At 37.3% G+C, this 27208-nt stretch overlaps 2 protein-coding genes and 1 long non-coding RNA gene across 3 annotated transcripts; all 3 read right to left on the reverse strand.

Annotated features, from left to right (window-relative positions):
* Window positions 1–169: 169 nt before the first annotated feature.
* On the reverse strand, window positions 170–968 carry LOC143544358 (uncharacterized). Its single transcript, XR_013137243.1, has 3 exons — window positions 798–968; window positions 573–709; window positions 170–475 (listed from the first exon to the last, which is right to left on the reverse strand). It is a non-coding gene; the product is annotated as an uncharacterized LOC143544358 (long non-coding RNA).
* A 526-nt stretch (window positions 969–1494) lies between these two features.
* On the reverse strand, window positions 1495–5087 carry LOC143544364 (truncated transcription factor CAULIFLOWER A-like). The gene is made up of 5 exons (XM_077036487.1): window positions 4744–5087; window positions 3057–3126; window positions 2156–2220; window positions 1963–2062; window positions 1495–1515 (listed from the first exon to the last, which is right to left on the reverse strand). The coding sequence occupies exons 1-5, from the start codon at window positions 5028–5030 to the stop codon at window positions 1495–1497; spliced, it is 543 nt and encodes a 180-aa protein (XP_076892602.1). The 5' UTR covers window positions 5031–5087.
* Window positions 5088–23585: 18498 nt separating this feature from the next.
* Window positions 23586–26400, reverse strand: LOC143544375 (xylan glycosyltransferase MUCI21-like). The gene is made up of 3 exons (XM_077036498.1): window positions 25677–26400; window positions 25523–25591; window positions 23586–25031 (listed from the first exon to the last, which is right to left on the reverse strand). The coding sequence occupies exons 1-3, from the start codon at window positions 25891–25893 to the stop codon at window positions 23788–23790; spliced, it is 1530 nt and encodes a 509-aa protein (XP_076892613.1). The 5' UTR covers window positions 25894–26400; the 3' UTR covers window positions 23586–23787.
* Between the last annotated feature and the right edge of the window lie 808 nt (window positions 26401–27208).

Genomic DNA, 27208 nt, shown 5'->3' on the forward strand with positions numbered 1-27208 from the left:
CACTTCGAGCAACAACCTTTTAAATCGTCTAGAGTTCTAAACTCCCTAGGATTAGAATCCATGTGTGTCACAATGTACAACTTTGGCAATGAATGATCATGTAATATGCAAATATATATATAATCGATAATTATTCTTTTAAGCTTAAAATTGATAAAACACTCGATAAACATTACTTGTAATCCATACTCTTTTTGATTTTTATGTTTTAGCTATTACACACATAGTCGTGTAAGATGCCTTATACGTCATAAGTATAATAAACGTACACTTATGATAATCAACATTAAAACACGACCAAAAGTAAAAACAAGATGATTTTTTAGATCGTAAAGAGCAATTCGCTTAGCATTTCATACATAAAACTTATAGAATTGAAATTTAAAGGAATGGTTTCGTCGTACTCTTCAAAACTTATGGATCATGCTCTACTTTTGGAATTTTTCGCTTTGGATGATCATCACGTTGTGATAACCTGTAAACATTACAAAAAGGGGGGATGCCAACATAAACTTTTTATAACTATTAGAAACACCATTAAGCTGAAAATAATTATTGCAAATGTCACATACCCTAAATGCAAAGAAATGCCGGCATCTCCGTTATCCGGACCAAGATATGTGACTGTGCTAGGCCTTACGAAAGGACTCTTTCGCCCTACTAGACATATTTCATGTCCGCTTGTTGATTTATATAGATGCTTCGCAATCTGCAAAGATTCGGTTTTTCAAAATTCTTAGAAAGCGTATAACTGAGTGTAGGACATGTCGGTAACTCAGTATACGAGTAATAGTTACCTCTTTCTTCAAAGATTCATTTTCCTTCATGGTCTTTTGTTCCTTATTAACAAATTTTAACAGATCAATATTAATCTTTGGAGTCAAAACTCATCAAATATTCAAACAAAAAGGTTTTATGCATCAAAAAATAATTTACCCTCCGTTTTGTTTGTTCGATTTCTTCTAATAATGCCATATCCTGAAACATAAAAGGACTACTTAGTATATATGTTTAAAATATAAAAAAAGAAATACTTCGTCGTGACGTACAAACAGGGCGGCCCAAATGCATTACAAAGTAAGGCTAGGGCTTTAGGCCCCACTAACTTTGAGGCCCCAACTTTTAAAAAAAAATATCTAAAGTTTATATAAAAGGGTTTATTTGATTCTCTTAACAAACGAAGTGATTGTAGTCTGTTGGTATAGCAGCATGTGGGTTACCAAGCTGACCATGGATCGAATCTCAATTCCCTTCTGCATTTTAATTTTTGGATGCTAGGTGGGAAACGGCTCGCCATATACCCAATATATTTATAGTGTTTCATTTGTTTTTTATTTTTCACTTGCTAAGATTAATTCAATGTTTTTTCTTCTAGTACTTCAAACACTTTTCATTTTTTTTTAAACTTGAGTGTACAATGTAGTTCCCAATTAGTTGCAGCAAAAGTTGTTTTAAGTATAAAAGATTGAAATTCAACATATATTAGTTATAACATTATAACTGTAGAAGCTCATGCTGAAAATGTCAAATGTGTGTGATGTCATCCACAATAATTTTTTCACTATCTTCCAATCAAGTTATTTTGCATTTTAGTTAGTTTGATTTAAAACAAATATGACATTGTAATTGACTAGCTTATGTTATAAAAGAGATTGTCTAAAGAAAAATGAACTAATCTGGTCATATTTATTTCACGATGAAGCAAAATGAATAAGAAATTGAAACGTACAAGCTTAACTTTTTTTTAAAAGCCCCGAAATTTTTATTTACTTTAGGCCACCAAAATTGTTGGGTCGTCACTGCGTACAAACACACAAGAGTCTAGTGTCACATGACACCGAATAGGCGGATAAGTAACTTTTTTATGTGTTATACAGTATCTTCTAAGTTCTAACTCTCCTTTTTATTGTAGCATACGTATCCACCCTTGAATATATATATATATATATATATACATGTTACCTTACGATTCTTGATGGCTAACATGCCATCATGGAGTTGACGCTCCAAGTTTTCAAGCTCCTTGTAGTTTAACCCTTCCAACTCTTTTCCCATCATCAGCCTTCAAATATTGTATATATTTTTTTATAAATAATTAAACATATATAAACTTTTTATCAAAGAAGAAAATATATAATATTATAAATAGAGTCACCTTTGTCCCTTCCGTAGCTTCACGATTTCAGCCTTCAACGCTTCTACCTCATTGTTTACTTCTTGCTTAAAATACCAAAAATGATACGAATAGATTAGTTCAATTAAATAATCATATTAAACTAATTAAAGTGAGAGGTTATTATATACACTCGACTGAAAGGAGAGGGGTGAAGTGACAATGAGGTACGCTGGTTGGCTAGTGTTATGAAATAGAGAAGTAGAGCAAGTCCCACCTACCAGGTTAGCGGAGAGTGACTCACCTACCAGGTTACCTGTCCTTATGAAGGAAGGTGCGCATGAAAGTCTTTACGGAAGACCATCAAATTACTGATTAGGAAGCCATCTATTCTGCTAATACCGGTCCTATCCTCTCCTTTCTCTGATTCCCAGTGAGGGGTATAAGTAGTCTAAACGCTCTTTCCAGCCTTTGGTTTGGCTAGGTACTACTAACTATCTGAAAGTTCAAAAAGAGGCATTCTTTTAAGAAAGAGATCCGAAATATTCATAGGTCATATCAAAGATTTTCTTGCAGCGAGTGATTCTCCTAAGAGAAGGAGGACTTACCTTACACGAGTAGAGGAAAGTACGATGCTAGGCGTGGAAGAGCTTTTTGTATGCCTTCAGAGAGAAAAGCCTTCACAGCGGAGGAGAAAGCAAGATAGAAAGCTTCCTCCGAAGCTTTCTATCTGAGTAGTCACTACGGCCTACCCTATCGCTGAGTCTTTGGAAGTGGTTTCACTCCTTTATAGGTCGGAACTCTGGAACCTAAAGACTTTCTCAATCAGACAGGATAGATGGATTGAGCGCGCGTTGCCTTGATTTGAGGTGAACTCCTTTTCCTCTTCTTCCGGTCGATGAATACTACTATAAGTAATAAGTAACGAATTGGCAGCGGATACCTGTGTCCCAGAGTTTGGGTCATTCCAGCCATTCGAACTTCTTTCATATCTTGATATGATATTTTGTAACCTTAAAAGAAAAGGGTAAAAACAAGTTTATATAGGAAGCAAGAATAAGTTAAGTACGATATAATTAACCTTTTAAATATGAGAACTCGAATGTTATGAACTTACGATTAGTGTATATCGATTGGTAAAATATTAACTGATGTATGCTATCAGATACAAAAAAGTTCATTTGTGACCGACTATTAGAAAGTCATGAAATTGCTAGTGAAACTATGGATACATACACATATGCATACATTTTATTGGTATTAACTATTAAGCATTGAATTTCTAAAGCGTTAAGACAACTTATGAAGTTAAACATCACTGTTAAAAATTCGTCACAAATTGGTTGTCGAATAACTCATTGGTTGTTAGATTGATCGCCTTAGGAGTCTGTCTAGGGCTGTTCAAAATGCTCGCTGCTCGTTCGTCGTTCGCTCGAAAATTGCTCAAAAAATGCTCGTTCGATTTCGGCTCGGTTTGGAAGTGAATCGTTCGGCTCGGTTCGGTTTAAAAACAATCCAAGCACGAGCAAAGCTTTGCTCAGTTTGGTTCGGTACGTTTTGCTCGAATTATTTTTTATTTATTAATTTTATATATAAACTTTATGAATCGCTCAGTTTGGTTCGGTTCGTTTTGCTCGACTTATTTTTTATTTATTAGTTTTATATTTAAACTTTATGAATATATATAAAAGTATACTATTTTTTTTTAAGTTTTTAAAATTTCAATCTTTTGTGTTTAATTCAAAATTCAAATTTAAACCATAGCCGCTCGTTTTATATATGTTTTGTTGTTAACTTTGAGTTTTATACATTTTAAAGGTGGGACTTTAGACAATTTAGAGTTAAAAATCTTGAATTAATGATATTTTGAAGTTTTAGAAAATTTAAAATTTGAAACTTTGTACGAAATCAAGCAAAACCAAGTCGCTCGGTTTCAAACCAAACCAAGTTCAAGCATAAAGATATCGCTCGTTTCTTTAAATTCAATCCGCTCGGTTCGGCTCGCCTTCAAACCAAACCAAGTATGAGCATGTCCGCGTTCGGTTTGGTTCGGTTCGTGAACAACACTACTTAGGACCCCCGTATGATGAGTTAAAACTAGAAAATAAATCAAATATCATAAATCACACAATTATATTAACAAGAAAAAAAAATAGAAAGTGCTCATGTAGATAAAAATTCACTATACAATTATACAAAGCAGTAGAGTACTAGAGTCGATGTCCACCAATAAACCTTTTGGGTCCAAATATCTTTTATGGGCTTAACAACAGTGATTCTCGTAGACTTAGTAGGCTAAAAGGCTTATTAACATGTCTCTTGTAGGCCCAAATATCTCTAAAAGGCTTATTTACTGGGCTGCTTTTAGATTAAGTAAACTTTGGTTTGCGCTTTTCCTAAAGAGTAAAGCCTAAGCAAAGATATAACGCAATTCATTTTTTTATATATATATTTATATTCCGATTTTAACTTATATCTATTTTAATCATATATTCATTAGAAGTCTAAACTAATATTTATCAAGATTATAATGGCCCCATATGTTCAAGCAATCTGAATCCGGACCAACCAATCAGTGTAAACTTTTGTCTAAACAAACCTCTAAACAAAACATTAAATCTTATACTTACCGAGAACTAGCAAAATCGTAGAGCTTTCCGGTGCTCGAGAAAATAATAACGCCTACCTCGGCATCACACAAAATCGCCAACTCTTTAACCTTCTTCATAAGGCCAGCTCGACGTTTTGAAAACGTCACTTGTCGACTACTCACATTTTCAATCTTCTTTATTTCAATCCGCCCCCGACCCATCGTCTTTCTCGTCCTCTCCTCTCCTCCACCACCAACAGAACCACCACCACCACCACTAGAGGATGAAGAAGAACCACACATGATCATGGAAACCTTAGTGGGCATTTAAGAACTTCTATATGAGCTCTACTAGTTTGAAGTGATCTCTTTTAAAGGGTAATAGTTGCTAAATTTGGAAACATATCATAGAAAGGAAGCGATGTGGTTACTATAATTGGAAAAATGCCATTCTCATCATCAAAAATTATATTATAAATAAAATATAAATATACCATTTTGGTGTGTCCTCATTACAAATTTACAAGGTTGGTCATCGGGTATTTCCCATTTTTATAGCTAATTAACTATAAATGGAAATATATGAATTCTCAAGGAAGAAATATTCGGCCATCATTCATATTTATTGCAAGGATGTCACACTTTAAATACATTCAGTTTTCTTACCACACGTTTCCTCTTTTGGAAATCACACCTAAATTGAAGAATTTTAATTTTCAGAGTTTACTTAACATTCTAATATTGTATTTGTTAATGCAAACAATTAGTTTAATATTTAAGATAATAAGAAAAATGGAGGAGCAAAAGATGGAAACTTGTAAAATAAAGAAATTATACCAACACAAAAGTAGAATGAAACTTGTTACATCCCAAACTTTGCATAATTCTGTTCAAAACCACACAAAACACGTTTACGTGTTAGTTTCGAACTTTAGTTGACGAAATATATGTTACAATCAATGATTTTGATGGTTTGTTGAGCATAGTAGCATAAATTGTAATGCCATTTATTATTTTGTATATACATCTTTTAACATATTGATTTGGTATGACATTCATTGAATTATCAAGTATTTAAGACTAACGGAAATTATTTGTTTATTTTTAGAACGAAAACTCTTGCACTCTCTAACTCTGCTCATAAATTACACATTTACAACCACATGACTTTAAGCCTTGACATTTAGAAAGAAAAAAAAAACGTTATCAAACACCTTAATACTATTAGCTCAGATATGTTTATTAGATGGTATAAGAAAATCACTTTTCAAATCTAGCATTACTACCCACTGGTATAGATTTCGCAAAATGAACTTTGGGTGAATTAGAAAAAAGAATGCTTGTAGCATAGATTAAATCTTAGACAGTCGAAAGATTTAAAGATTTATTGTATGGTATAATAGTGATTCCATGAACTTCTATGACCGGGAAAAAATAGATCAGGTCAAAGAACACGAAATGATTTAACAAATAACAAGACTTAAAAAAAGGTATACGATTATAGCTAGCAAATTTTAATATTTTATACTACATTTGGTATATAAAGTTTTTCTTCTTTCAACGGAGATTTACACAAATAAATAACTAGTTTTGACATACGAGTAAAGATAAGACGGGAAATATAATGAGATTGGCTTTCAGTTCAATTTTTTCAAGAATATTTCATAGTTGGCAAGTCCTTATATAAAGTATTAACCGGTAAGGGTAATGGTGAAGGGGACACAACCATAACAATTTCAAACTACCCTAAAATCCGACCAATCTTACATAGTCACCTTATTTTTATCCTGAACTACTCTGCACTACTATAAGGGGTGACGACGCAAAAAAAACAATATTTAATTAAAAGTTACTAATATATTAGAATTAAAAAACACAAAAATAAATAATAGTACATAAATTATAAATTAAACAATACTAAGTCATCAAAAAGAATACATAAAAATAGCACTCCTATAAATCCTAATTCCATCAGCTTTCGGCTTTGTTCTCTCTCCAACGTATCGTTATTGCGAATGGTAATTTGTATCATGCATCTTGTCATTTTAAACACACTTAGTGCATAGTACGATCGCTTGATCCTCTCTCTGACTAGAAAATAGTGTCATACTCATTACCAAAAACCCAACGTTCATTGGTTCACATGGTCCAAAACTTTGGGAACATAAACCCATGCCTTTTACTAACGATACTTCTTTTTCATAGCTCCATGTTCATAGTCCTCTTCTAATTCTCGCCTTCTCGATTTGAGATTTGGTTGTTTAATAAAGTGATGTTTTTGGAGAAAAAAGTTTAGGAATGGTTATAGAGAGTGTAAAATTTGAGAAGAAATGTTGTATTTTTTTTAGTGTGTAAAAAATGAAAGATTTATAGGGTATTTAATAATGAAAATGGGATAATAAATGTGAAATATAACCGTTGAATGGCTATATTTTGTTGAAGGCCAACGGGTTCTATAACCTGAAAAACATACTAGCTTGGCGGCATAAATTAAGTGATTAACATAAACACTTTTAGTTATATTATATACTCCATCTGTCCCATTTTAAGTGTCCTAATTTGATTTTTCAAGTCTTTTTTGTTTAACTTTGACCGACAATATTTTTGTTTGTGTTATATAATACTTGATGTAAAATATATGAATGGATTGAGTTTTAAATGTATTTTACATTGATATAATTTTCATCAAGTATTATATAACACAAACAAAAATATTGTCGATCAAAGTTAAACAAGAAAGACTTGGAAATTCAAATTAGGACACTTAAAATGGGACGGTGGGAGTAATTAATATGTTAATTAACTTGAAACTAGATAAGCAAATCACCACACCAATGTTAATTACTAACTAACAAGTACAAGTCTCATATAAATAATTAATTAAATATCAAGTTTCAATCAATAAAACAAAAAAGAAAATTCTTTGAACCTGGGAGAGGACAACTGGACAAGTGGCTCTCATATGCTTAGAGATCAAATGCTACTGGTCCACACAACCACCCAAACTCTAACCAACCCCACATGAGCCTAAGATAAACTCATAAAAGTATGTGAAGGGAGCCCCATCTTCTAAGAAAAATTGGGCTAACCCTTGGACAGAAAAACCAACTTTAGAGCCTTGTTGGTGGGCCTGTACAGGGCCTTGCCCCCGACTTGTGCATTGAATCCGTCAAATTGATTCCAGTTTCCCGTTGTTTATAACCAAGACCAATATTTGATATTAATACTAAATGATGGTACGTTTTCTTGCAAAATCGATTGTGTTGTCTCAATGAACATCAGTTTGTACAATATGAGATCCGGAAAACAATCCTTGGTGACCGACTATGAAAAAAACCAAGGACCTGATCGCCAATAGATTCAGCTAAAAGAAATAAATGATAAACACTAACCCTAAATGTACGCATTCGGAGCATTTGTTATTCAAGTTTTTAGAAAGGTTTATAAATTAAATTAAAGCACTAGCTTGCATAACGAAAACATACACCCAATTATGATCACAACGAACAATTAATTGATAGTAAAAATTATATACAAATTGGATGCAGTAACTATTAAATTCTTCACCATAGTTAATAAACAAATTAATGTTCAATGACTAAACAAGTAAACAAACTCTTTCGCGTGCACCGGTAACCAACGAGGTTGCTTTTCTTCCATAATAGTTCTTGTAGCAAGTTATCAAAACATGAATTCATATTAATTCAGCCCACTTGCAGATTACCTGCAAATGGCGATTAATGTAAGTTAATACGTCTATTAACTGGAATTCCATTTTACCACGTTATCTTCCTATTGACTTTGTAGCAAAAGTATTTTCACCATTTAATCCACAATTTAAGTGAATTCATTTGTTTCAAAGTTATATTCAACCAGACAATCAATCACTAAACGTGTTTTTAATGCAAATTTGTTGGCTTAGCTCACGGTTTCTTGACTTTCTTCAAACAAGTAAATAATGATAAACAAATAATAATAAATCAATTTGTAATGATGCTAACGTATTTGATCAACAAATTAATAGGAGTATATCATAAAGTGTATCTAATATGAATGGAGTGATCCATACGGCATGAGTGAAGGAGTGGAGTGTGATGTGATGCTGATATTCCACAGAGTTTTATTTAGCATGGAGCGATCCATACCGCATAGTCTTAGAGAATTCCAGTTGGGTCCTTTCATCTCCACCTTTAAAAAAATCACGTATCTCTCAATTTGGTTTAAACTCATACATATATATCATTCATTATCTTTATCTTATTTTATTATAATTTATCTCTCCTTCAAACCGAAATGATTAAGACATGTGAATAATGAGTCTCAACATGTAGAGATTTACTACAGTATTTTTTGTTTTCCATTTTGATGATGAAGATACAGATTCGAATGAGGAAGCTTAGGTTTTTTTGTTAAACTTCAACCTTATGTACCAAGCGTGTCTCAAACTTCGTATAAACAGCAAACTAACCCCTTGATAAATTGGAGTATTGAAAACAAATGGTAAAGAGCAAGACTGCTTACCAATTGGACTTCCTACTTTAGTCCCAAATTCTGTTTTATTTTTATTTCTTGAACTGAAAATTATACACCATTTTTTGGCCGCTATAGGATGTGAACCGTCACTATTTATGAGAAACTTAATTAACTTTTTAACAAATTTCTTGACATCATTGGGCTACTAGCAGCCCAATAAGCCTCATTCACAAATGTTTCCTTCACCAACTGTTCCATGGTTCCATTTGCAACCTCTATCTATAATCGATGGACCACTTGTGCGAAAAGGGAACATGCTAGCAGTTGAAGCCGTTCTACACGGGAGTTCCTTGACAGGTTTAAGTTGCTATTCACTCATTTCGAATCCGGTGGACAAGAATCATATATAGAGAGAGTATTGTTACATTCATAAATAGTCTAGAACTATAAATGAAAATTATAAATTCTGGTGACTATTTTGTAACTTTTGTGACATCCAACAAACATTTGATTACTTAGTTGCTATCATATTAATACACAATTGAGCAATAATAGATACAGCTTAGGTTTGGTCCGTTTGGATGCTTCTCTTTCAATTCTCAGCCAACATAAATATATAATATTTTGACGATGTGATACGTGACGCCCAGACAAGGTAACATGTTTGATTCCATAGGTCTTCACTCTTCAATATATTGAAGTTATTTAATATTTATTTATATATATATTTCATTTTTAAATTTTTTGAATCACCTGTGTGACTCTAAAAAAAAGTCAAGTTGCCATAGAATCTTATCTATAAAACAGTGAAGCATCAGTAACAAGATGTCAGAGAGTAGTTTGCGTAGTATTTTGGAATAAACCCCATGGTCCAATGGATGGTAATGTTGCCAAAAACAAAGGCAATTTAACCTAGTTTAAGTTTGTTTAAGAAAAATGTTATTCCCAGCACCAATCATATTATCCTTTTACACTCCCAAGAAGAGGAGAATCCAAAGGGGGGGGGGGGGGATTTAACTAATTAAAAACTTTAATTCATTAATATAAAGGTTACATAATAAATAAACTAAATACTTAATAAAATCAATGATGAATATAATAAGACCATCACATACTCTAAATTCTTAGGAGGCAGCCGGCAGGCTACCCGATTCCAGTTCGAATGCTCCGTCAGCTCTTTATTCTTCACCTATAAAAGAATTGACTTTTTTTTTCCTTTCCTAATGGTGTTTTGACTTTCGGTAACTCATTTAATCTTTAACGTTACATTCTCGATCGACAAGTACTTTAATCCAATATACATGTTAGTAACACTAACTATTAACTATTTCAACCATCAATTATTAGTTTAACGATTCAAAATTTCATACCCAAAACCACCACAGAAGGAAACCCCTAAATAAAAATCTACGACTCAAAATTTCATACCCAAAACCACCACAGAAGGAAACCCCTAAATAAAAATCTACGATCCAAAAATTCATACCCAAAACCACCACATAAGAAAACCCCTAAATGAAAACCTCCCAGCCTTCATACTAGAGCCCTAATGGCTAGGGCATGGTCTATAATAACAGTATTAATGATTACTTAGTTATATGAGAAAATGTTGTTATATCCACTCTCAAAGGCAAGCCGTAGTGATTCGATAAATCCTCACATTCGGGGCGATTTTAGGCGGTAAATCACACCCCCTCCCACCGGGCGATATGGGGGGAATGCGATATGTACCTGTCGCCGGTGAAGGTTAGAAGAATATTATTATTTTATTAAATGGATCATCGGGGGCGATTTTTGGAGTATAACATCACTACACCTTTAAAATAAAAACCGATTATTTGTTAACGTGACGCCACATGTCAAAAATCACCTCCACGTTAATTCACACACATAACCTATGTTAATTCAAGGTAGTAGGTATTTTCATAGTTATAGAATTTATAAGTAAAATAATTATATATTGTGTGGATAATGTGAAGTGGGTACATGTCAGTTTATACTTCATAGTTTATAGAATCCCAGGCATTTCTTTTGTCATCTTTGGTTTCAGTTTTCTCTTCAAAGTAATTAAAAAGGAAATGAAACAAAAATATAAGTTGGTTATCTTGAAGTTAATAAACTAGATGGAGGCATCCGCACATGTTGTCACTTCTCTTGCCTCAACACTGTTCTTAACCTTATCAGAAATTTATATATAAAGTGTGTGTGTGATGAGATAATGTTTTTTATATTATGATAGATTTACTTAGCATGTTACAAATATTTTACTCAAACGTGAATCTCTAGTTTTATAATAATATGTCACTGACTCACGGATCATGGCGCATGATAGATGGCGCCAATTAATCAATTATTATTTTATCGTATAAAGAAATTATCACAATCTACTAAAACAATGCCAGCTTTTACTAGCATTTACGTAGCATTCTTTATCCTCGTCCTTATAGTTTAGCTACAAGTTATCAATGCTTAAAGTTATAACAACTAGCTTTTAAACCTCTCACATCTTACTTCTCGTATTCATCCCTATATTCTCTTTTAGTTACTCTTTTTCCATGTAATTTAATATAATATCTATATATATCAACACTTAATTGGATGAGGCGAATTTGGGGGATGAATATTGAACCCCCAATTTTGGGGGATGGCCATGTTTCTCTTACATTTTTGGGACGAGGTGTTATAATGAAGTTACGTTTTAGTACGATTTCCTTTGTTTTTAATGATACAAGTAAGAATATGATGTCAATGCTTTTCATACTCTTAGTTATTTGTTGATTAAAAAACATAAAATTTAGAACTTTAAATATGAAGTGGCCTTCTAAGATTTAAAAGTATTAGGCCGCCTGCTACAGTATAAGGGTCACATGTGAAAAGATGAAAAGTAAAAAAACATCACGGAGGTACTGATTGGATTGCCTCACATTTCACACCTAAGGACATATGTGTAGTGGATTGAAATTTGAAATGTACAATATAATTGTCGGTTAATAAGATGAGATACAGATAAATGAATAGATTATATATATTTAATATTAAAAAAAAACAAAACAAAAATAACTATGCCCTCGGTCTCATGCCTATTGCGCCACATCCCTCTTGGTACCCGGTGTGTGGCGGTGTATAGCTGCCACCAATCCACCATGATGGGAGAACCACACCCTCTTGGAAATTGCACAACGCATTGCCTTAATTATAAGATATTGGGTATTTTAGATATATGAAGAATGAATAGGGTCGTGTGTAACATGATATATTTAAAGAAATAGAATTATCAAAATATGTTGTTGTAGCAATTTAGAGTTTAGTTTATATCAACTTATCAAGTTAAAAAGGTAAATGTAGCAAAAGTAAAAATTGGTGATATGAAGAGCGAAAAGTTGGGATAATTCATCGTCTAGACAATGTTTGCCTAGTATCATGATCAAGATACTAAATCCTTAAAAAATAGAGTATGGTATTTACGTGTATAATGAAAGAAAGTAGAATGCTCGGTAATACAAAGATGGTTAGAAATGTTATTGTTTGGTAACAAAGATAGTTTTCTTGATGTTTATTGAACTTTTCTTTTTCTGTTATTTTTTTTAATCTTCTAAAAGGTTTTTCTTTCTAAAATCTAAATGCCGTCTATTCAAACTGCATTTGCACATATTTGAACCCGATGAGACAATCACCAATGCCACCAGCACACTAGGCTTTGGGCTTATATAATTTAACTAGGAGTTTAAAATCACTAAAAGTTGAAAATGGAAGCCTTAGACGAAAATGGAGGTTTAAAGTCACACGGACACGGGCATGTGAACACTAATCCTTGTTTATATAGTCAGTCACCAGGTTAGGTATCCGTGCAAAACACAAGTTGTACTAAATAAATTTATTTAAATTATAACACAATGAGAAATATAAAAAACGTGTTCAACATATATAAAGATATAATATATATGATAGAGTAAATTACATAATACATAATATGGAAATAAAAGGTTGAAAATTCGTAAATCTCTAATATTTTTTGTATACAATATTTGTAATTTTATTTGTAACTTTATCCTCTATACTAAAATTAGTAGTTTCAGTTTGTTTTTTTGTTTAACTCTAACTAATAGAACACATAACCGACCATGTATGTGTAAAAACAGGTTGTCTCAAAAACAAACAAACCATCTAAAACGATTGGCATTGACTTTAACTTTCATTAATCTTCATTGCAAAACAAACATAAAGTGATAAATTTCCTTTTTTGAAATTTAAAATTAATTATTTTATCTAATCAAGTAATAAACGTGAAAATATTAAAATAACAAAAAACTGGTTATCGAACCAACCCTTGTTTACAAGTCTGAATAGGTAACATAAAGTTTGTAAAATATAAAATATAGTATAAACAAAACAAAGTATAAAAAAAATTATTAAAATATTGAAAGTCCAGTCCAATTCTAGACAGGGGCGAACCTAATGTGTTTGCTAGGGCCGGCCGCTTATACCTTAATAATTTTAGTGTTATTTGTATGTAAAACTTGATCGTTCTTTAAAATTAGTGTTAAGTCCCTTGTCGCCCACCATGACAAAAAAAATCTGGGTCAACACTAACTCTAGATGCGATTCAACCGATTCAATACATGAAATCGCTAGTTTAGATGTTTAGATGTACTGGGAACGAAGAAATTTTAGGCTGTGTCTAATGGGCGATGGTTGGGGGCGATTTTGGGCGACTAAGGGCGCAAACACCGCCCCCCTGTACGATATTTGGGCGATTTGGGGCGGGGGGCGAGGTGTATTTGTCGCCGGCGAGATTGAGTAATAATAATATAATAATAATAGTGTTACCGTTGGGTAACGGCTAAATATATAAAAAAATAATTTAAAAACTTAATCTAAATATCAAACACAAACCCAAACCAATTAAACAATTTTCACCCTATTATACATAAACCCAAACATAAAAATACCAATCATTTTTATTATTTTCATACTTCTTCAAACTCAATGAGTTTCCCGGATTCGACGAACCCTGCCGAGATTTGGGATCAATTAATCAACGAGAGTCGAAGAATTCATCAGATTCATCGACAAGTGGCGGAAGAGCATTTAGAGGTCACGAACGCGGTTCGGTTCGTCGCCAATAACATGGTGTCCGGCTCTGCTCCATCTACGGCACCACGTAGACGGTCATATATCCTTCGGGATCGTAGGCAAGCGAACGCTCGTTTAATGAAGGACTACTTCGACGACACACCTACATTTAACGACGCTATGTTTCGACGACGTTCTCGGATGTCCTAGAGTTTATTTTTGCGCATCGTTGGAGATATGGAGCGGGAGTATGAGTATTTTCAACAGAAACCCGACACAAGAGGATATTTAGGATTCTCCGCCATCCAAAAGTGTACTTCGGCTCTACGCATACTAGCATACGGCAACACGACCGATATCAATGACGAGTATTTAAAGATGGCTGAGAAAACAACAAGAGATGCGTTGGAGAATTTTTGCATCGGTAATATTTAAATTGTTTGTATTAACTATTGTTTTTAATATAAATATTGTTTAATAATTTATTTGTATAGGGGTAATACAATTATACTCTCGTCGTTATCTGATGATTCCTACTTCAAACGACCTGACTCGCATATATGATGTACACGAAAGCAAACATTCTTTTCCAGGCATGATCGGGAGTATAGATTGCATGCATTGGGAGTGGGCCAAATGTCCAACCGCATGGCGAGGTCAATACACTCGTGGTGACCATGGAGTGCCAACGGTTAGTCTTCAAGCCATTTGTTCACACGACCTCTAGATTTGGTCAGCCTACTTCGGCTCAGTCGGGTCCAACAACGACATAAACGTTCTCAACGCGTCACCCGTGTTAGAGTATTACATCAGCCGTAGCATACCGGTCTTACAGTTTTATGCCAACGATACCTTCTATCGTCACGGATACTATTTGGGAGATGATATATATCTAGTACTCGATCATCGTCAAGACATTTCAAGACCCTATCGAAGAAAAAAGAGATTATTTTAAGAAGAAGCAAGAGTCCGCGAGAAAGGATATCGAGAGGTGTTTCGGGGTTCTAAAAAAACGTTCGCATTATGTGAAAAACCCTTGTCGTGTATGGACGTTGGCAAAAATGAGCGATGCCATGTATACGTGTATCATATTGCATAATATGATTTTAGAAGACGAGGGAAAAGCAATATGTCAACACTATATACCAGGAAGCGATCCAGAACAGTTCCCTGAACCAACCCAAGACCAACGAACGTATAACATTCACCAGCTCACATCAAGTGATATACATAACCAACTGAAGGCGGATTTGGTTCAACACGTGTGGGATAATCGTCCCATTGAGGACGAAGATGAGGACGGAGAGGAGGACGAATACGAGGAGGAGGACGAAGACGAGGACGGGGACGAAGACGAAGATGAAGACGAATAGATTAGTTTTTTTATTTGTTGTGGTGTGTTTTTTATTATAATTTATTTTTATTATTTGTGTGTTTTTATTAGTTTTATGTATTTTTTTGTATTTATTTTTTAATTTTAATACATTTTTATTTAATTATTTAAATAAATTGGTTTTTATTTAATTAGTTTAATTATAAAAAGAAAATAATAAAAAAGACAGTGTGGGTCCAACTTGTTGCCCCTACATCATTACATCCTAAAAACAAATTTTCACTCCATGCTGACTGGGCGCCACGTGTCACAATTCTCCCCCAATTGTAGCCCCTCCACTACACATGGCCTTACAAAAAAAAAGTGAGAAAAAAGTTGTATCTAGAAAAAGATATTTGTCTTTAAAGTTGAAGAAAAAAATAGAAAAAGCTGTGCATAGTAACGTTCACAAAAACCAGATAAAGAAGAAAAAAACAATGACACCCCACTTCCAAACCAACCAATGGGACACAACTAACGAAGTATAAAGTACAATCCCCATTTTCCCTGGAATCTAAAACCAGCTCAAACCCCAATTGTTTTATCAACAATAATAAGATTCTTTGTCATCAAAGCGACCAAACAAATTACAATTTAGAAAGCACTAAGAACAACATCATTTTGCATACAAATGACATTTTAATATTTTCTTTTTAAAACGTCATTATCTATGCTAGTTTTATTAAGAGTAGGTAACACAATCCATCAAAAACAACCAAGTACGACGCGTGATTTTGATAATTAGTTGTGTTAAAACTTAAAGTTTGGCATGTCCGCTAGTCAGAGAGCGGTATTATAATGTCTTCAGGCTTCTCAGGCTCAAGACTTTTTGACTGTCAACATCATCGAAGGGTTATGCCAACACATGTCAGCAGTGGAGTATCGGGTCATTCTTAAATATCATTTAATGATCACACTATTCCCAGTTGATTAGCCATACCCGGTATGCAGTAGAGTTTGTGTAGATAATTTTGGTGAACATGCGGTTCATTGCACCAAGGGTTCAAATATTAGACAAATTTGGTTAAGGATGTGCTTTGTGATGTGTTAAAATGGGCGGGAATCTCGGAAAAAAAAAGACGCTCCTGTGAATTTATTGTCGGATCCGCGTGAAGGAAAGTCTACTCTTCAATCAACGAACATTCTTGTGTTTGGATGGGCGGGGGAAGCATGCTTGTGTGGACCACTGGATCTTACTGGGGTGTCCCACGGGCTTAGAGACACCGGGTTTATTGTTAGGCAAGTAGTGCTAAATGCATAAGCAGGAAAAATTGCTAAACACGAGAGGCATGTGTTGAGAATCAACACGCCTTCATTCATTTTGCTTTCGATACATTTGGGTCTCTTACCCCCGATACTGCTACGTTTCTGAAAAAGAGTTCAGCGGGTAGTGCACAGTACTTAACGACGCCGAAGAACGATAACTTAGTTTTCAGTAGGATCGGTTTTGTCATTCAAAAGTGGGTGACGGCGTAGCTTGTTGCCCGCTTACCTGTCTCTTTATTGTAATTATATCCTTTTATTTGTTTTATGTGATTCTTAATTGATTAGATTAAGTCAAACTTTGTTTAATACAAAAAAACTTTAAAAAAAAACTAAACTATAATATGGACACATGAATCATCTAATCCACTTACGTAAACAAGTTAAAAATGTTGATAAATTATATTTCATTGATGGTTGTAAATGGACTACTATGTAAACGGGTTAACTATACATCCCGAAATACATGCTTTTAATGCATTGAAGAGGTAGGTCCCAGCAGAGCCCAGTTGGACCCGCAAGACTCACCTTGAAGAGGGACGTCTGCGCAAGGACCAACTGCTTCCACAGGACCCACCATGCTCAGAGAAGACCTTACGCGCAGTACGCCAGCTGTTCCCGCAGGGAAAGCCTCCCAATGGTGAAGTACCCTGCTTGTTCCCGCAGCTGCGGATACAAGCCATCAGGGAAGGCTACCCGCACTGATAGCAAGGCTACACGCACAAGGCACTAAGTCGATACTTCAGTAATGTCACCTGAAGGAATGAGCAAGGCGGGAATACTCCCGCCCAAATGAGCCAGTCCGTATGCTTCTGGAAGATATTTTGTACTATACCTGCCAAGGTATGGGCAGAATAGACGATCTGACCAAAACAGCCCATGAACCAATCACAGGGGTGACAGGTCACCGACAATAGTACGAGGAGGAGCACCCTCTAGTACTGTTTGTCACTATTAGCCGCTGCCTACTCACCAACCCTCACTGTGAGACGTGCGTAGCCTACAGTTGGTGGAACAGTGCATAGCCGGCAGTAAAGGAACAGTATACAGCCGGCCTTGTCACTATCGGCCGCAGCCTATCCACCAACCAGCATGGCTTGCGCGTAGCCCACTGTTGGTAGAACAGGGATACTATTCAGCCGGCTGTACCTTCTTGGAAACCTACCTTCGGCTATAAATACTCCAACACCTTGGAATGGTAAGGACATCATCTGATATCTCATTATCTTATCTTCTCTAGCAATCTCTTAATATACACTTATATTCAGAGCAATCTAGTCTGATTCTCACGCCGGAGGGTGGTCACAAGGAGGAACCCCCCCCCCCCCTTCTCAGTGACGAGCTTACGGTGTCTGTTTTGCAGGTCACCTGAAGAACAACTTTCTTTGCTGGACCTCATCCTCGTGGGAAACATCTATTTAACCCCCAGATTATCCGTAATCTGCCCGGGGTCACTTAGTGTTTCTTCATTGGCGCCATCCGTGCATAAAAGCTAGAACTAATTCTTAGTTTTTTCAAAATTTCTGAAGAAATGGTTAACGTTACTCGGGTCCCAAAGCCAGTAAGTGACCAAGAAACCCCGGTAACCACAACCCCAGCAACTGGGGGGAACACCGGCGGTTATACAAATTTTACGAACACTACCCCGGTTACCCAAGCCGGGACAAGTGCAGTAAACAATATTTCACTGGGGTTCACTGATGCCCAGTTGGAGAAACGGACGAGGGTCCCTCGCCAAACACTCGATCAAGTTAAGGCGTGGGCTGAAGCACGTCAGAAAGAGTTCCAAGCTGAGTTGGATGAACGCTTGCGTTCACTTCAACAGGCTGACGAATTCGGAGTACTCGCCAACATCTCAACATGAACAGTGAGTGCGAGTACTCGGACGATGAGCGGGAAGAATCCGATACCGACGCAAACCCTCGCCATAAGGCAAAAGGGAAGCGTAAGGAAACGGACTTCCAACCGACAAGGAATTTTGGAGAAATCTTTAAACCAACGAACGCGGGGAGAAACCCACGTGACTTCTCCAAAACCTTTAGACCAACTGCTGCAAATGCATGAAAGTCCAAGTTTGCAAGGGACATTGCGGAAGCAATCGCCCCGAGAAGTGCCAAACAAATGTCCAACATCGGCACTTATGATGGTCTATCCTACCCAGACGACCACTTGAACAGATTCATTGCGGGGGCAACCGTCAGTAACTGGACGGAACCCACGTGGTGTTATATGTTCCAGATGACTCTGGTTGGAGCGGCCAGGGCATGGTTCGATCGTTTACCGGTCCACCACATCTATGATTGGGCGGACTTTCAGAACAAGTTCAGCCAACACTTCAGCCAATAGAGGAAATATACTGAAGAACAGTGGACGATCCTCAACTGCGTTAGAGAGGAGGATGAATCTTTACTAGACTTCATCACTCGCTTCAACTCCAAAAAGCTGAGTCTGGGCAACATAAGTGAAGATCTTGTTCGAGCCGCTTTCATCCAGGGCGCCGAATACCCAGAGCTTATCCGCACATTGACGGGTAAGGACGGCATGCCATCCACATGGGATGCCATCATGACGGCGGCCAAGCGCTTTGCCGAGACGGAGAAGCAACTGGGAAGGGATCTTCCCCAGAGTACACACCTCTACACGCAAAGGACTAGAGAAAACAATGTTCGGATCGCCCGGCAGAACAAAAAGAGGAAGCTAGGTATTTGGCAGTCAAGGGTAAACTTTGACACCTCATCCAGCTCTCGCCCTCTTGTTGGCGGAAGGGATAACACACATCCTTCAAGCCGAAAACACCGGTGGACGCCACTCACCAAAAGCGTCACGGAGATATTTGCCACCGAAAAACTACCATGGCCAAAAGCTCCAATGATCCGGCAGCGACCTAATGCGGATCAAAGCAAATCCAGTGACTTTCACGGGACAAAAGGTCATAGTACGGAGGAGTGTACATCCTTGAAGGATATTGTTGAAACATTCGTCAAGGATGGAAGACTTGCACACCTTGTGGCATCAATCAAGAAGGGAGGAAGGAATGATAACCGGTACAGAGGCAACGGACGAAAGCCCGTTGACATCAGCATCAACATGGTTCATGGCAACATCAGAGGAAGAAAAAGGCGAGCGACAGAACCATGCGCGTGGAAGGAAGCTGAGGTGCGCTTCCCGCGAGTGCCAGGAGGACCCAGCAAAGAAGGCCCTATCGTCATCAAAAGCCAGCTGGGGCACTACATCACTTCTCGCACTCTTGCTGACAACGGCGCCTCGTCAACGGTGATGTACAGACAGTTCTTCGACAAGCTAGATGACGAAGACAAGGAACGCCTGGAAACGGTCTACGCCTCGATGGAAGGGTTCGACGGCAGCACAAACACCCCCTTGGGTATCCTATCTTTCCCCGTCACTCTTACGGATGGGAATCACTCACGCACAGAAGATGTGGATTTTGTCGTGATGAGGAAGCCACACCACACATACGACATTCTCTTCGGAAGAGACGAGATGGCAAGATTCAACGCCGTGGTATCTTCAGTCCACGGCATGATGGGATGGCCAACAGCTGAGGGTGTAGCGATGATCACCGGCATTCCCCAGGTATGCATCGCATCTGTCTCATCTAAACTCAAACCAAAGATGGCTAAACCAACCATCACCGAACCGGAAAGATGGGCCTTCAATGGCAAATACCCTGACCATGCCGTTACCATTGGCCCAACAGTTGTTGATCCCACACGCACCTTACTCAAACGCTTACTACAGAAAAACGCTGACATCTTCGCGTGGACACCAGCTGACATGACTGGTGTACCCCGAAGTAAGGCAGAGCATAAGCTCAAGTGCGATCCAGCTGTTACACCAGTCGTACAAAAGCGCAGAGTAATGGGGCCAGAACAAACTAACGCGTGTAGAACCCAAGTCAAGGAACTCCTTGACGCAGGCATCGTACGCGTTAGCAGATATCAAACATGGGTTGCAAATCCCGTTATGGTACCGAAGAATAACAAACAATGGCGCATGTGCATAGATTTCAAGGACTTAAACAAAGCATGCCCCAATCCGTTACCCGAAATTGATCTTAAGGTGGATTCGTTAGCACCGTTTCGCCTTAAATGCTTCCTGGATGCGTATAAGGGGTACCATGAAATCCACATGGCCGTTGATGATCAGGACAAAACCGCTTTTCGGACGCCCGATGGCACATTTTGTTATCAAATGATGCCATTTGGACTTAAGAATGCCGGGTCCACATACCAACGCCTGATGGACAACCAGTTTCATGCCCAAATTGGGAGGAACTTGGAAGTCTACATGGATGACTTGGTCATCAAAAGCCCTGACGCAGAAGCGATGTTGAAAGACATCGAAGAAACTTTCAACACGCTCAGGAAGATAAACATGAAGCTCAACCCGAGCAAGTGTGCCTTTGGAATGGAAGAAGGGAAGTTCTTGGGGGTCATCGTCACTAAAGATGGCTTCAGAGCTAACCCTGAAAAGGTCGAAGCCATTATCAAAATGGAATCACCTACTACCATCAAACAGGCTCAGACACTGAATGGACGACTAGTCGCACTTAATCGCTTTTTGGCAAACCACGCGGATAAGTCGTTTCCTTTCGTTTCAACGTTGAGAAACTGTTTAAAGAAAACGCACTTCCGCTGGACACCAGAAGCGGAAGCAGCTTTTCAGGAGATTCGGTCACGCTTGATCGAACTCCCAACGCTCACAGCACCAAAAGCGGGGGAGGAGTTAATCCTATACCTTTCCGCAACAGATAGAGCAACCGGAGCGGTTCTGCTAGTTGAACGGAAAGGCATCCATATGCCAATCTATTATGTCAGCCGTATCCTAACAGACGTAGAAACCCGGTACTCTACCCTCGAAAAATTAGTCTTAGCACTTATACACGCTTCACGCAGGTTAAGACGATATTTCCAGGGTCACCCAATCACCATTCTCTCAAACTTCAAACTTGCAAACGTTCTACACAAACCAGAGTTATCGGGACGCCTAGCCAAATGGGCAATTGAGTTGGGGGAATACGCGATAAAGTATAAGCCAAGACCAGCCATAAAAGGCCAGGTTTTGGCCGACTTTATTGCGGAAGTGCCTGCATCGCGGGAAAAAGAGTGACAGGAAGAGGCTCAACCCTCTCCAGCACAGGACATCAATGATGTCTGGCGACTCTACACTGATGGAGCAGCCAGTAACGAGGGTTCAGGCGCAGGGCTGAAACTAACCAACCCAGCAGGCCAAGAATACACTTACGCTATTCGACTGGATTTTCCAAGTACGAATAACGAAGCCGAGTATGAAGCATTCTTGGCCGGGCTGAGAATTGCGCGTAAGATGGGAGTGAAACACTTGGAAGCCCACGTGGATTCCATGTTAGTAGCCAACCAAATCAACGGGACGTACACGGCCGTGAACGACACAATGGCCCTATACCTCGCACAAGCAAAAACCCTTATGCGCGATTTTAACGATTGCAAAGTCATACACGTCAAGCGTAGTGAAAACAAATCTGCGGATGCGTTAAGCAAGCTTGCATCATTAGCCTTCACCCACTTGGGAAAGGACATCCGCATTGAACTCCTCGATGCACCTTCAGTCCCGCACAAGGAAATTTGTGTCATCCAAACCGGCACAGAAACGTGGATGACACCAATAATAAAATACCTTGCGGCAGGTACACTACCAGAGTCAAAAACACAGGCAAGAAAACTACGCTGTAAAGCACTGAATATCAACTCATCGATGACATCCTTTACAGACGTAACTTTCTTGGCCCACTCTTAAGATGTGTGGACAACCAAGATGCTGACTACCTCCTAAGGGAAGTACACGAAGGCATCTGTGGAGTACACGCAGGTCCACGCGCTGTTGTAGCTAAGCTAAACAACGCGGGATACTTTTGACTGGGGATGCATACGGATGCGCTGGCATACATCAGAAAGTGCAGGTCTTGTCAGTTCTACACACCCAACACGCATCGCCCGAAGAATGAACTTGTTCCAGTCACCTCTTCATGGCCATTTCAGAAGTGGGCCATCGATGTGACAGGCCCATTTCCTACAGCAGCAGGAAATGTTCAGTTCCTAGTGGTAAGGACATCATCTGATATCTCATTATCTTATCTTCTCTAGCAATCTCTTAATATACACTTATATTCAGAGCAATCTAGTCTGATTCTCACGCCGGAGGGTGGTCACAAGGAGGAACCCCCCCCCCCCCTTCTCAGTGACGAGCTTACGGTGTCTGTTTTGCAGGTCACCTGAAGAACAACTTTCTTTGCTGGACCTCATCCTCGTGGGAAACATCTATTTAACCCCCAGATTATCCGTAATCTGCCCGGGGTCACTTAGTGTTTCTTCATGCATGATGTATAATGCTATTTAAGCATGATTTAAAGATAAACGCATTTAGAAGGGGGAATATATTTATTGTCCCATTATTTTAAATCATGTTTCTTATAGTTTGGTGTGCACGTCAACCTGGACATTACATGATTTAAAATTGGGTTAGAGTAGTTTGATTGTGGTCGATAGATGAGGTTATACTTTGATGAGTCAATGACGGGATAAAACTAGGGATCCATTTCAATAAACAGTACCATGATGAAATAATTAACACTTGGATAATCGAACACACTCTGCCTGATCTTTGTAGACACTATGCTTGCAATCAATTACTAAACATGAATACTGTCGTTGTATGTAATATATGTATTAGTAAAAGAATGTTCTTACTCAAACATGAAATAAAAGAATTAAAAAATATAGTAAACATTTTATCTATTTTTCCTACAATATACTCATATACAATCATTCAACCCCCTAAACTTATACATTGGGTTCCAACTCCACCCTACTACTTTCGTTATGTGTTGCAATCTTCTTGATCTTATTATTGTGACCGGACCATCTCATTCCTCTTCGACATCGTATGAATATACGAACGAACCAAACGCTTTCTAAATCGCACGAGATTTAGCCTCACTTTTTGTCGATCAAGATAAATCTTTTTTGTGAATTCCCACCCCCTATCGTTTACACTATTCGGGTCTCTTAAAACCGGGTCATTACTTTCATATTCATCATACAACGAGCTCTCTCGAGGAAGAATCTCATACCCAATATATCTCAACCCAAGCTTCTTCGCGGGCTCACCATAATACGTCTCTGCAGCCCAATTTGTACCCAAAGGTACAACTTGAATAAAAACCGATCCCGGTTTCATAAACAAGAAATGAGTCATGGCGGCCCCGTGGACCCCAATCATGACATCACTCGAGTTAAGCTCCCGATAAATTTTCGCAAGCTCGGAAGTCCTCTCTGGCTTTAGCACCGTAACCGAAAACCCAATTTTCGAAGCCATTTTCACCAACTCGTTCTCGTTCATTATCGCCCGTGACCCGTTTCTCGATATGATCACAAGCTTCGGTTTCTCGGGTCTTCCAACCATCCCAATCGGGTTTCTCGACCCCGAATTTTCTCGCTCTTCTTGAATTAAACCCTCGATTCTCGGCCTATACCCTTTATCCAAAATCTTACGAAAATCGTTAATCGTTTTACCACCGGTTAACGACGAATCAACCGTGAGCTCATCGTGAATTCGTAACCCGATAACCGACTCCGGGAAACAGTGTGTTCGCTTATCTCCGGTAAAATCAATCGGTTCGTAATCCGACAGATGCGTAAGGATATTCGAGTATTTCGTTATCCACCAATCATGATACTCAAGAATCACAAACACAACCTTCTTGTTATACTTCTGCGAGGTAATATAAAGCGGAATCAACCCGTCATTAAACTCGTGATAAATATTTCCGGTGTACCCTCCGGTGGAGAAGAACACCGCCGGAACATCATGATTCACATCACATTTATGATCATTGTGATCATTACCACCAATGGTTGAAGTATTTGAGTTCTTGACAATAAGGGTAAGTTCGTCAATTGTTGCCATAGTTGATGCCTCCCATTTCCGAGTGTACGGCCGGATCTTTTCTCGCCGGAGTTGCTCCCCGCCGGCGCCGGAGTTCTTGGTGTTGTAAAGAAACACCGAAAACGATGAAGAATCTGTTCTTATATCGCCTTTCATGTAACACACATCTGTTCGAATACTAGTTCTGTCACAACACATAGTTCCTGTAAATCAGATTGAAAAAAATAAATTAAAAAGATTTCTTGTACAATAAAGTGTCAGACAAACGCGCAACAAGTTACGTTGCAACCCTTTTATAAAATAACATTAAATTTAATCAGATTAAAACCCTATTTGAATTGGAAAAAAACCCTCGATAATAATAATAATAATCCGTATATCAATATAACCGTTGACAATCATGACTTTCACTTTCATTGTCAAGCGCAATCCTGGTAGCATAATAATCGTAAATATGCAATTAATTTCCACCTAATTTTCGCTTGTACCTTTTTTTTTAACGGAATCGGAGTCAAAATCAAATGTAAATCAATGGCGTATATACTTTACGCTGTCAGGGGTATGCTTGCCGATAAAAATGAAAGTTATGACCAACAATAATTAAACTAACGGTATGGATTATTATCGGTCAATAATATGTCATAGTTTGTGTTATTAAAAATTTAAAATCCAATTTTCAGTTTTAGTAACTAACCATTTGAGACAGATGAACAAATATTAGTGTTTGAACCAGAAATGGAGTCTTGTTGTTCACCAGATGGATCTGTAAAACATGACAAAGAAACATTAACTTATTACAAAAGAACAAGACAGAAGCAAAGTGTTGGTTTTAGAGAGAGAAAGCTTACATAAAAGAGAGAGAGTGGGTGTGGGGAAAGGAAGAAGATGTGGGGCAAGAATCAAGCAAGAAGAAAGAAGTGTGCAAAACAAAAGAAAGAACAAAAGCTTGGGTTTTGATTTCTTGTTGCATCCACTTATATGAACACATGCATCTTCTTCATCAACATAAGTTGCTGCTACTGTGACACCTTTTCTTAGTTGGATGTATCTTTGATAATGCACCATTTTTAATTTTTATTATGGGTTTTTAGAGAGAGAAAGTTGAAGGAGATTGGAGAATGGTGAGGGGTATTTATGGGGTGGCAGAGTACACTGTTTCTTGTTGTGGAAGATGAAATTGGTGATGAGCTGGCACAGGGATGGCCAAGTCAGCTTTTGGTGTGTGGGTTATGCTTTTTCAGTTTTTTGACAGTCAAAACCATTGGATGTGGGGATGAAGAAATGAAGAATACAAAGAATAACAATTTGGACATTTAAGTTTTGGGAGTTTGTGTTTTTGGTCCTTGTAAAAGTTTATTATCAAGGTATTTGACCGAAAGTGTGTGTTGTGATGTTATATTTCACGTGTTTCTTGATTTGATAAAGTGATCGAGTCAACTTAATTCACCGTCCATCTTACCATAATACTTTAACTATACATAACGGTTGGTTTTCAAAATAGTATTAACATGTTTCTCGTGTTGTCGTTACTGAAACATGAGCCATGTGATTTAACTTTTCTGAATTTGTCAGACAAGTTAATGGGTTTTAATAATTGAGTTAAATGCATATTTACACGTTAATTTTAAACAATTTTGTGGGTCGGCGTATTTAGTTAAACATGTCAACACGAACATGATTGGGTTATCAAGCTATATATAAATGACATCCGGGAATCCGAATTTTTTTCAATCCAAAGTATTCTCTAGTTATATTGGTATTTTTTTAATTATAAAGTAAAGTTTTTATTTGTTTATTTATATATATGATCTATTTATTTTGAAATTGAATTGTTCACGTATTAGTTTTGATAACATATTGAGTTGTAAACATCTTAAAGTTATAGATCATTTAATAAGAAACATGCCTAAATAAGAATGAGAATCAATTCAAACAAATTAGGCACACATCATAATTTTCAATTGGATAGTTGAATAAGTAAGCGGAAACATAGCATACATTAACTTGCATCTACATTTATTTTTAGACACGTTCTCGGTTTAGAATCCAATCGGACCGATAATAGACCTTACCTAATCAAGACTATTAATGTGTAAAATAGTGAGCCGGGTGTTTTAGACCCTTTGGTTACAGTGCGGACCGGTTTTGGTTAGCCAATCATTCATGTTCGACCAATACCGCCAACAACTTCTATGGGAATTAGGAAATCTTTCTTTGGCTTTGACCCATTTTTACTTCTATTAGTTTATTTCAAATTCATATTTTATATCGCAAATGTACACCGAAAGATAACACTGTTTTATATCTTGTTTTAACTATAAATATAATTTTGTAAGATTTCAATTGATTGTGCTTTAATTCAGTTCTCTAAATAGTCAGA

This window comes from Bidens hawaiensis, unplaced genomic scaffold (genome assembly GCF_021521415.1).
Source record: "Bidens hawaiensis isolate Kalapana, Puna unplaced genomic scaffold, B.hawaiensis_p1.1 tig00013539_1, whole genome shotgun sequence".
NCBI classification, from domain to species: domain Eukaryota; kingdom Viridiplantae; phylum Streptophyta; class Magnoliopsida; order Asterales; family Asteraceae; genus Bidens; species Bidens hawaiensis.